Source organism: Cydia splendana, chromosome Z (assembly GCF_910591565.1).
Source record: "Cydia splendana chromosome Z, ilCydSple1.2, whole genome shotgun sequence".
In the NCBI taxonomy this organism is placed as follows: domain Eukaryota; kingdom Metazoa; phylum Arthropoda; class Insecta; order Lepidoptera; family Tortricidae; genus Cydia; species Cydia splendana.
In genome coordinates this window covers 2557662-2570669 of record NC_085987.1, presented here as the reverse complement: position 1 = coordinate 2570669, position 13008 = coordinate 2557662, and the positions used below count along the sequence as shown (strand labels likewise).

The 13008-nt window shown below is 36.8% G+C and overlaps 1 protein-coding gene across 1 annotated transcript in view; it reads right to left on the bottom strand.

Moving 5' to 3' along the window:
- Nucleotides 1–133: 133 nt before the first annotated feature.
- Nucleotides 134–13008, bottom strand: part of LOC134804367 (uncharacterized) — a 29658-nt gene continuing 16783 nt past the window's right edge. The window contains exons 6-8 of the mRNA XM_063777399.1: nucleotides 7976–8140; nucleotides 7249–7417; nucleotides 134–6494 (exon numbers count right to left, since the gene is read on the bottom strand). Of these exons, the coding sequence (XP_063633469.1) occupies nucleotides 6408–6494; nucleotides 7249–7417; nucleotides 7976–8140 (421 nt within the window). The 3' untranslated portion in view covers nucleotides 134–6407. The remainder of the gene's footprint in view (nucleotides 6495–7248; nucleotides 7418–7975; nucleotides 8141–13008) is intronic.

The window sequence follows — 13008 nt, the reverse complement described above, 5'->3', positions numbered from 1 at the left end:
ATAAAAATACTAGGGCCACTTTATCTAGCTGTACATTTCACTTTTTTTAATTAAGATTTTTTTTAATGTTATTTCTACTCAGAATGAAGAGCTGTTTCGATCCTAATAGGAGAAAAATTCGATTCTTAAGTCTATGAAAAACGGTAACGGAATGAAATAAAAGTAGTACCCCCTTATTCATAAAACTTTACGGGCCTGATTTAGTTAAATTATGTTTTATCCCTTTCTTACAAATACATATGTCAAAATGACAGATAAAGACAAACAATTGAGGCTTGTAGCGCGTTTATGAATAAGGGGGATACACTTTTTTTCTCCTATTAGGATCGAAAGAGCTCGTAATTCTGAGTGGAAATTACATAAAAAATTCCAAATTAAAAAAAAAGTGTAAGTGTACAGTCAGCACCAATAGTTGCTAAGAGGGCGAGGTGTTCAAAATTACGCGCTCTTATTCTCTTAACAATAAAGTCGCGTCAAGGTCATTTTGAACACCTCGCCCGCTTAGCAACTATTGCTGCTGACTCTGTACCGACAACTTTTAATAAAACGGCCCACTAAATAAGCAATGGCCTCTTCTATAAAATGGGCTTTGAATTCCGGCTCTAATTTGCTTGTTTAGCGTTGGCACAAGTGATTTAAGTCTTATTACAATTAAATAATTTACATACCTATATATTCTGGTTAAGGTTGGTATTCCACCTGTGCAATTTTTTTGTCCAATGTGTATTGCGTCTCACATTTTGCTTTAATGAGAGAGTGAGACGCAATGACATTGAACAAAGAAATTGGACAGGTGAAATACCATCCTAACCAGTGTTGTCACTAGAAAAAGGCGCGAAATCCATCTGTATTACATAATGAAATTGTAGGAGTTACAGAAGACAGGATTATTTAGTGACAATTTACTAGTCAGACCATAATACACAACAAAAACACACACATACATTTACGTGTCAGAATATTATCAAATGTGACGCTTCAACATATTGACGTCCAAACAATTAAGACACGCGTCATTTGTTATCATGTTGTTATAGATTTATGTACACTTGTGCATAAATCCGTCCGTCTTGTCCGTATAAGCTAACTTCGATCGCACCGATATGAATAGAACCAGTAAAAAAATCATATTTTAGTAGTGCAGAGTTATTTTGGTCCGACTCTATACACGAATGTGAAGAACTCTTCCTACAATTGGGAACTATTATATCTATACGTATGACCGAAGTAAGCTTAAAACTGAATACGTCACATGTCATAATCCTCTAATTTTGTGACGCTTGTATAATATCCTAGCTCTAGGGAAGTAAGATTGATATTCAACACTATTACAATATCGCATGCTGATATTAAGGCGTACAATTAAACATTGATAAAACATATGTCAGCATTACTTTCTGGGAGCTCACGGAACCCAAAACAGAGGTTAAATCCAACAAAAATATTCAAAATAATCAAAGACAAAATACATATACTCGAAATGCATTGCCCTGCCACTATCAGATACGAAATACAGTAAAACCCGCTTAAGAAGATTCCGAAGGGACTACGCCAAAAACACGCGGAATAGCGTATGACAAAAATGTATAAAAATAATTCCGGTTATCATGTTTTTTTTACTGCCCATATTTTTTCTCATGGTTTTCCCTTAATTTTCATTACATAATTGACTGATATTTTAATGCACATAGCTGTATGTGCTAGAGATAGGTAATAATACTAATAATCGGCTAAAACATATAGTGTTTGTAGAGGGGCTTACTTTAGACTTGACGTTGAGTTTCGTCCATGACTACATCACTATCGCCTCCGTTGCGGGGTTGTGAGCTCAATCAGTCTATAGCACAAGGCCACTGTCTATCTATACTACTATTAAATCGATCAGCTAAATTAATCAAGGCATTATTTAGATCGGACGTGCTATGACCCTATGTCGTTATCATGATATGCTATGATTTTCTATAAACCATTATTACGTATGAATATAAACACGTACTATTTGGCAGTAATACCTACATCAAAGAATCTACAGTTAGTTGCATAACTGAGTCAATATCAGTACCTCAGTAAAATGTAAATAATTTGATGACAAACAAATTTGCCTGAAAAAGCAATACGCAGAATATCTACTTCTTAAGTGCCGCTACAAAACTTTATTACAAATGATATTCTTCCGTCTTATACATTTTTCTTAATTTCATACTGAAAACTGTAAATTTTGACCTAACTTATTTTTCGCATTACTTAATTTTTTCTTAGGCATTCCCAATTCGGTACCTCATTTAAAGTAAGGAATTCTATGCCCACTGTAATAGTTCTTAATCATTTCAGTCAGACTTATTTTTGTATTTAGTTACTGGCGATGTTTAGTCCGGTGCAAAACTGAGTCAAGGCAAATAGCCTAACAAATTTGCTGTTAGTTACATTTTGGAGGTAACTTCATTCTGGGATAGCTATAAAAATATGTTAGATATAATATTAATTATATACCACATTATAAAGAGCATATAATATACTATTTTAACTAATTACCTTACATGGACGTGTCAAAGAAAAATATAAATTTTAGGCTGGTTTAAAAAAAGGAAGTTTAACAGTTTTTCCATCAAAATATAGGATGAACGAAAAAATCAAGATTGTGAATGCAATTAATAGGAATCAGTTTCACATGTGGATGAGCCAAACACATATCAACTAAAAGTTTTATATTTTTCTGTAGATTTATCAGACTAATCTTCATTTAACGAGATCGGTGCAAAACTGATTCAGTACTAAATAGTATCTAATGGATAAAATTATTATTTTTATCTGCAATAACATAATGGTTCAGTCAGTTGATCAGTGTTGTAAACCATTAATAATAAAATAGTAACTGAATAACAGGCCTTTTGTGAAATAATGAAAGAAGCACGTCAAAGTGATGCACATTGACTCAGTTACGCTAATAACTGTATACCAATGATTTTACAGAGCTTTAGTTTGTACCAAATTAAACACTATTACTGTGTACTTTAAAGTATTACAATTCTTGGTACTACAACATTTAAATATAGACATTAGTTGATAAAGACAGATGGATAAATGATTTAAGAAACATTACCTCACAAAATATATCAAATAAATTCCAGCTATTCTGAATTCAAAATGCCACAAATAAGTCAAAAATTAATATTCATTAAAAATAATCATAGTAAAATTATTAAACGTGACCCACTAAAGATAGTGCGTCATTTTGAATCATATACGAATACAACTTTATGTCACATTTAATAATAATATAATTACGAGTGACCCAAATTTTATTATGCGTCACATACGATAATACATTGTAATTAACTCTCGCGTAGAATGGTAGTCCCTATGACAGAAGTCTCTTTTGTTTGGGCATTATAAAAAAAATATGTAATATGTTTTAACCGTATTTTTAAGAAGTACCTACTTAAATGTTACATTTATAAATAAAACAACGTGCTAAACTTTAAAAAAATGTCTGCAAACATTTTACATGACAGCTCCTCCATAAACGAACTGTCATAGGGACCATCATTCCACGCGAGAGGATTAAGTGATATTTTTTAATAATAATTGGCTTAAAATCCTTACAAGAAAAAGAGATATAATGATATCATACTGCCTAAAGACAGACTACAAACTTGTGTTTATCATTTTGAACTCGAATAGGTACGTTGCTATTGGAGTGCGAATTTACTTAAATAAAGATACTATTTACTAGACTAAGTGGTATTTTATTCTTCTGTTTAGTTTGTACCGTAACTTGACGCTAGTGTTTATTTAAATTATTACAAATCGTCATTAAGGCTGCGTTTCCACCGGAGATGTGAGAGGATGCGCAACGAGGGATGTTTGTTAATAGAATCACTACATGCTAAGCAAGGAAAACAAATGAAGTGATTTTATTGATTCTTAACAAACCCATCCGTCGTTACGCATCCTCGCACATCTCTGGTGGAATCTCAGCCTAATAAGGCGAATTGTGTCTCACTTGTGGTATTTTAGATTCTGTTTTCTATCAAGCGAACTTTAAAATGATATACACCGTGTTTTTGAACTCCGTTAATTTCAAGGGTGCATTGTGCATCTTGAGCTTATATTAAGTTTATTTCTCGAAGACACCTGCAGTATTCTGATAAACTACATTTTGAAGATAGACAAAAATGTTATCCAATAAGGCCCTTACGAGCGTGTACACTTGCCTTAGGGCCTGTTTACCTATATATTCATTAGTGTTTTGAAATTAACGGAGTTTAAAACAAGGTTTATATTAAGGCGGGATTTCAACACTGTGCGGCACAAGCATATTCAGCACAAAAATGCTTGTGCTGCACGGTGCCGCACACTGGTGGAATCCCTCCTTTACGAGACATATTTCGCCACAATATTTTATTATTGGAAAAAATATGTAGTTCTATTTTGCTTAGTTATTGTTTATGGCAACTCGACTTTAATTATTCATCAATCATTTTTCTATAAAACTTCCTATTCTATTTCATCCACCCAACTTAAAAAAGAAAACATTATCATAATATTATAATGACAAATTAAAATGAGTCATCATTTGCACTATTAAGGCATCGAATATTCCTATTTCTGTACATCTATTATGTCCATTTTACACTATGATTTTTGTAATACACCGAAAATGTGCAAGATTCCGCTTACTTATCAATTTAAAATGTTTTAATAGTAGAGTGAAAAATATAAGACTGACAGATCCTAAACCTTATTACAAAAGGCATAAGGTCCAGCGATGGGCAGTTAAAAGTGTTGCTGTTTGTACCATAACACTTTCTCTGACAGTCACTTTAACCGATCGTGTGCGGCGCGTCATCGTGAACCATGTAGCAGCGCGCGTCAAATGACGACTTTGGGGTTAAAATATTAGATGATCAAGTACCCATGACACTTTAGTTCTGTCAAATAAAATCGGTGTATTATAAAAATCCTGACCTACCCATTTACATTATATTCTACCTTCACGATACAAAAGGGGTGTAAAAACTCATACATTCTATGTGTGTACAATAAGTATATAATAACAATACATAATAATGTAAACCTTCCCTTCCCCCAATTCATTCCCGCCAGTCTTTTATGGATTCAATAATTTTCTCGATTATGTTACAATGTGTATACAACATGTGCAAGTTGCGAAATTATTTTACCCAAAGTTCAGAAACATTTCTAGGAAATTTCAGGAAATTTTCACATGTAACGACGAAAACTCTCATTGTGAAAATGGAAAATTTAAATTTCTATTCTCATACAAAAATATGAGAAGTTTCTGAGAATGTGTTTTCTCGAAAGTTTTCAAATCAGAGGGCCTACCGCGAAACACGATAATCGAAATTTCATTATCTGCCTCTCTATCGCTCCAATACGCAAGAGTAATAGACAGGCAGATAACGAAATTTTGATCATCGTGTTTCGCGGTACGCCCTCAGTATAAGTAGTATCAAAGTTATCAAACCAATAGGTTGTTGACAGAGTCCGTCCAAGCAGACTCTCGACGTGAATTTTGACGTGACAAAAGTCTGGGAGTGTCACAAGACACAAGTACATATCATAAAAACAGCATGGCTACGCTCGTAAATTCCGACATGTGCTCGATTTTTAATAACCGAAATGAAACCCTAAAACACTACTAAGTCCATTATATTTATTTCATTATTACTCGTAAAATATGTTATATACACCGTGTTTTTATTGAATTCCGTTAACTTCGGGGTATGGTTAAGTACGTTTAAGAGAACTAAATGGCAAAGTTAATTTTCAAAAAAAAGTATTTTTTTTTACTTTTTTTAACAAAATAATTAAGTTTAAAAAGTAATTAAATGTAGCATGTAGCGTGATTGTAACACGGGCATTACATTTAACTCACCCAAACAATTGAAATCTGTGACATATCAATGTCATTTGGAACATCGATCGACCGCGATTGTACTTAAGTTTAGTAGCAAATGTATGAACTCATTCTAAACACTAATCAATATGTAAACCGGCCCTAAGGCAAGTGTACACGCTCGTAGAGGCCTTATAGGAAAAAAAAAATTGATTATCTCCGAAATGGAGTTAATTAGAATATCTTTGAGAAAGTTACTTGATTTAAGCTCAGGAATGCACCCTTGAAATTAACGGATACAAAAAAAAACACGGTGTATTATAGAAAATTACCTTCAATAATTACGCGTATCAGCGTGCTTTGTTTTGATGTATCATTTATGATACAGGCAGAATATTGATGTATCATATACAATAATACACAGTGCTCAACAACACCAGTTTTGGTTTTCAGTCTCTTATGTACCTACTTCACAATCATGTTTAAAAATACCGCCATGTCAAACTGAGCCTTGTGTGCCCGTGTTTAAGGTCCTTTTCTGGCCGTCTCACGTCTGCCGCTCCGCGGTGAAGGAGTATGAGTAGTCGCGGTCCAGTTCGAAGCGAGTACGCTTTTTGATCATCGGAAACTGAGTCTGTAAATAAAGTATTAAATTTAACTCGACAATAGTAGATTGTTAACCAAAGGACGAGATGCACTCATTTCAGTAGAGGTAGTTTATAGTCCGAGGATGAAATGATTTCAAAAACGGATCATTCTTTATGTTGCTAATGTGTAATTAGTGTAATAGATGAAATAAGGTAAGACACAAACAAACATATTTACTTATAACCAGACATAGGAATCCGCGGGGCAAATTGTGAACAAAATTTTGGCTGTTTTAAAACGATTAGGCAATTAAAAACTAATTTTTAACTATTTTGTTGTAATTAGTACCATAAGTGCACAAACATAAAGTCTTAATTCACAATTTGCCCCGCGGATTCCTATGTCTGCTTATAACTTTTATAAGGATTAGGTACTAAATGCATAGCCCTTCTAAAATTGGATGTAAAACAAACAGTTACTTTTGAAAATAAATTATAAAACGCATTTTAGACTACACTAATATCTAGGTCCTATGTATCGGAGTACAAATGTAGTGCATAGTTATTTTCCATCGTATTACCACGGAAACTTACGAACGTGCCTTGCTGTTTCAGTCAGTCTCGGTACAAAAAGTACTGACATTGACTGAACTAGCATGACAAATACAAAAGCGGGCCAGGTGTTCAAAATGATCATGACGCGATTTTATTGTTAAGAAAATAAAACCGTGTCAAGGTAATTTTGAACACCTCGCCCGCTTAGCAACTGCTGCTGCTGGCTGTACTATGTAGTATATTTACTAAAGCGTCGTTGGGTAGCCCCCGAAGCCTCGAGTTGAGCACGAAGGGCACGCCCTCGAGCCCGCTGTACCCGCCGAGCGTCTGGTAGTTGTTGCGCGGGAGCGGCGCGGGGCCCTTCTTGCGGTGCGGGGGCGGCGGCGACGTCACCGGGGACTCCGTCGATGGAGGCCTGTACACATCGATCTTACGTAAACACCACAGAAGACAAGGACATCATCACCACGCATAGGTGCAATTTTACTTATAAAATGCTATGACTCCAGCAGTAGAATTTAGTTATATTTTACACCATCACTACACTCCTTGGACGTTTTGACCCTTGGACGTGTTGACTCCTTGGACATATTGACTCCTTGGACGTTTTGAATTGGTAGCTGTCAAGTTGTTAGGGATAGGTAAACATTATTTTGAAAAACTAGCTATATGTCGATAATTATAGGGTCGGCCTAAAGCAAAGGGGGTGCAAAAATAAGGCGAAGCGGTCGTCCACTTTCCTCTCAAAAATTATCCAGTAATATCAGATACATGATTTGCAAACGACATCAGTGTCAAATTATTATTTGTGTACTCAAAATGGCTTTCATTTACGAACTGTTATAACAGAACTGTACAGTCAGCAACAGAAGTTCACAATTACAATGACACTCCCTTATTTTCTTTACTGTAAAGTCGCGTCAAGATCATTTTTACACTTCGCCCGCTTAGCAACTTCTGCTGGTGACTGTACCTGGGCGCCGGCCTCGCCGGTTTGATGTTGTAAGACGGACTCAGGGCCTCGTAGTCGTGGCCCGTGGTGAAGTCCTCGATGTTCGGGTACGCGCCCATGTTCATGTTCTTCAAGTCGGATATGATCGGGGACAACTTCGGAGGCCTCTCGGGTGCCGCTCGCAGTCTGAAATTAATGGCGTTTTTGTATGGATTAAGGGAAAGTTTTGAAATAATTCACTCCTTCGCAAGTAGACCTGAACTATTAAAGCGTCAAATACTTCAATGTTGGTTTCAAGCAAAAAAGAAAAAAACAAACTGTATAATACAGACAGAGACAAACGATGCATAGCTAATTCAAGCCAGTAACGCGTTTATGAATAACGCCATAATATGTACATAGTTTCAAAACGAAGAGGCACCTTCCCAGCTCCATATGGATAGTCAGCTGCAGAGATAAAGTAAGGACGCTAACCACCAAGAATTTCGTATATTGACCCGCGTATTCCTATCTCTATCGCACGCGCATAATTATATCGCTGTCCCGCTCGCACAGTGGTATAGACCGCCGACATCATGGGCATGTACGCAATCCTTCGTGCTTACTGCTTACTGTCTTCAAGTACTTTTGTAGACACTTCCCCCCCAGTAGGCCTTGCACATGATTGGCGCGACAGTAACTCGCCGCGAGATACACTACCCGTCATTGTCTAACTGTATGAATTAAAGCCGGGTACTCACTAGCGAGCTGTAACCGAACATGCGTGATACAGTAACGAGGTTCTAGTGTGTACGCGTGTTACAGTTTCGGCTCGCGACGTCGCCGGAACGCATTCATCGAGCGTACTCATTTTGCGAGCTGTAACTGTAACAGAACAGATACAGTACGAGGTTCTAGTGTGTACGCATGTTACAGTTTAACCTCGCGACGTCGCCGGAACGCTTTCACCGAGCGTACTCATTTTGCGAGCTGTAACTGTAACAGAACAGATACAGTACGAGGTTCTAGTGTGTACGCATGTTACAGTTTAACCTCGCGACGTCGCCGGAACGCTTTCACCGAGCGTACTCATTTTGCGAGCTGTAACTGTAACCGAACAGATACAGTAACGAGGTTCTGTGTGTACGCATGTTACAGTTCCAGATCGCGACATCGCCGGAACGCTTTCACCGAGCGTACTCATTTTGTGACCTGTAACTGTAACCAAACAGATACAGTAACGAGGTTCTAGTGTGTACGAGAAGGCCACTGACAAACCGGATCTATCCGCAGTTTTGGTTTGTAACTCCACGATGTCGGACGAGTATTTCTCGCTTGTGCAGAATACATACTAGATGCCTACTCGATGATCATAAACGGCCACGAAGATGTGGGATTCATAGAATGTATCGGGAAAGTAGTTCCATAGAATACTTAGTACTACATAGTACACTATTTTCCCTGTAGGCGATCAGCAAAATACATTTATCCTCTGACCATTCACTCATGACGAAGAAATACTCGATATATAGCTGTTCGCAGCGGCTAGCAACAACTGATCTTGACGTCCACGAGCGCAGTGCAAGCGTCCTTTGGTTCGCGGCAAAAACCGACAACCGTCGGATCGCTGCGAGCCGCTCGTGTAGCGTTCGTTGCAGGCTCGGGAGCCACGTACACACTATGTTTTTGGCAACAGTAACAGTTACAGTTACGTGCAACGTTACGGGTTCAGAAATGAGTACGTTGTAAACGTCGGCTCGCTGCGAGCCGCTCGTGTAGCGTTCGTTGCAGGCTCGCGAGCCACGTACACACTATGTTTTTGGCAACAGTAACAGTTACAGTTACGTGCAACGTTACGGGTTCAGAAATGAGTACGTTGTAAACGTCGGCTCGCTGCGAGCCGCTCGTGTAGCGTTCGTTGCAGGCTCGCGAGCCACGTACACACTATGTTTTTGGCAACAGTAACGGTTACAGTTACGTGCAACGTTACGGGTTCAGAAATGAGTACGTTGTAAACGTCGGCTCGCTGCGAGCCGCTCGCGTACCGCTCGCAGCAGGTTTGCGAACCACGTACACACTATGTTTTTTGGTTACAGTACATGCAACGGTTACAGTTACAGCTCACTAATGAGTACCCGGCTTAAGGAGCGACGGGTAGTCTTTCTCGCGGCGAGATACTGTCACGCCAATCATGTGCTAGCCCGTTTGGATAGAAGCATAATTGTATTTCTTATGACTCGTATTCGTGCGTGGCATGCGCTGCAGTGGGATCCTACAGATGATTAACTAACAGTAACATTAGGTGATCAAACCCGTTAGCAAATTTGAAAACGTCAAACTCAGGCGACACGCAATACCTATTTGTCCAGACTAAGATGTCATGATACAGTTTCGATGATATAGAACTGGAAATAAACAATATTTAAACATTATATACATAAATAAATATAAGCAACAATATACATTCAGGATTACGCCTTATACAGTATTAAGTTCACATACCCATTTACTTTTTATTAGAAAATAGATTAAAATACTCTTTATTGTACAGCTCAACAAAATGTATCAGAAAATAATCAGAAGTGGCTATAGTAATAATCCCAGTGATTTGATTTTCATTAATTCGCCTCAAAACTGCGTCATTTAAATAACAGTCACACCTAAACGAAGATATTTGACTTTGTTTTATACCAAAGCTAGAAATTTCGTTTTCACACCACCTATTCGGAAAAGAGCTTTTTCTTCCCTGCTAGGAGGGATCAAAGTGGCACTTTTCCTCCCTGCTAGGAGGGATCAAAGTAACACTTTTCTGTTCTAGCACACTATTTTTAATTTTTTTTGCACATTATTTTTTTAGCTTAAATAATCTGTTTAAGCATCAGAACTATGATTTTTTTATTTTCCTCATAGTTGCTGTGAAAAGCAGTATGTGTCACACGGTATCAAAATTATTTCGTCTTGGGCGTTAACACTTGAATCCCTCATTACGCTCAGGATTCAATGTACGGAAATACATCATTTTGATCCCTTGTAACACAAACTACTATTTCACAGATGACCCAAGGGTCGTAGCTGATTACTTTAACAACTTCTTCTTGTCGGTGGGAGCAGGAGATGATGGACCTGGCGTGCTCAAGGCAGCCGGACGCCCTGTGCTCAACCCCACTCCCAATTCATTCTACCTACAACCAGTCACTGAAATAGAAATTCATAGTATAATACGAAACTTGAAAAATAAGAGTAGCTTTGGACATGATGAACTCCCACCCGTCCTTATCAAAAAGTGTGCAGACGAACTGTCCGAACCCTTAGCCTTTCTGATAAATCAATCCTTTTCCGAAGGCATAGTCCCAGATTCACTCAAATTATCAATCATCAAACCCATTCACAAAAAAAGTAAACACACTGACTGTAATAACTATCGTCCCATAGCTCTTTTGCCAACCTTTTCCAAAATAATAGAAACCGCTATGTCAAAAAGACTCTACACTTTTTGTGAAAAATACTCCATATTCAACAAAAATCAAAACGGATTTAGAAAAAAACAATCCACGACATTGGCAGTATATAATTATATAGATCAAATATTAAACATAATAAATAACAAACAATATGAAGTAGGACTATTATTGGACATGAGCAAGGCCTACGATAGGGTATCATATGAAGTGCTATTAAAGAAATTGAACGGTATTGGGGTAAGAGGAACTGTACATAAATGGTTTGTCTCTTACCTCAAAAATCAAGAGCAATTCGTAGAAATAGAGCATTATAACAACCACACAGGATTGATTTCGCGCATACACTCAAATACAGTAGATGTTACTCAGTCTATTCCCGAAGGTAGTGTGCTATGTTGCTTACTGTTCCTTATATACATTAATGATTTACCCTACTCTATTAATACACGTAGTATCTTATTTGCAGATGACATTTCAGTAGTATTTCCGTGCATAGATAACAATAATCTGAAATCTAGCCTTACCCATACCCTGACTGAACTAGATTCCTGGCTAACCGATCATAACTTAAAATTGAATTTTACCAAAACAAAACTGATGCAGTTCAGACCATACCAAAAACAACCGTTATGTATAGATTTCTCTTAAAACAATATCAAATTGGACCAAACACATCCATTTCCCTTGTTAGGATTAACAATTGATACAAACGTTCATTGGAAAGACCACATTCAGAAAGTTTGCAATAAACTATCCAGATTTTCATATGCCTTATTTGAATTAAAAAAAACAACCGATTTAAAAACTGCCATTTCCGCCTATTATGCTTACGCCCACTCTATACTCCGCTATGGTATATTCCTTTGGGGTAATAGCACAAATGCCAATGACCTATTTATTTTACAAAAAAAGTGCATCCGAACTTTAGTTAACATAAAGCAATGGGAAAGTTGTCGACCACATTTTAAAGAATAAAGAATAAAGACCTAAGAATATTAACACTTACCTCCTTATACATTTTAGAAGTTTGCACTTTCGTCAAGCTACACAGCTCTTTTTTTCTACAAGCAAAAGACCGCCACACAAAATCATTAAATCTTCGCCACAATAACTATTTTTCCTTGCCTACTTCTAGCTTAAAAATATTTCATTCCGGACCACACATGATGTGTATAAAAATCTTTAATAAAATACCCCAATCAATAAAACAAATCGAAAACCCAAATCTATTCAAAAGATCGCTTAATAAATACCTAACAGAGAAATCGTTTTACACGCTGCAGGAATTTTTTGATGAGGTATCATATTATTATTAGAAATAAGTATAGCTATCTGCACTTAAACCATTTTGTTTCATTTTATATTAAATAAATGTTATTAATATTGGTTAACGTAAGCAAATTAGCTCTTACGAGTACGATACACTAATGTGATCTCATATATATAATGTTATGTAATTCAGATTAAACTATTGTAGTACTTAGTTTGTTATTTATTTATAAGATTGCTGCGCCCTTGCAGGGTCCATATTATGTATAGGTACCTACCTACCTAATATAATGTAATATGTGTGCAATAAATACTTTTGATTTTGATTTTGATTCACTCCCACTA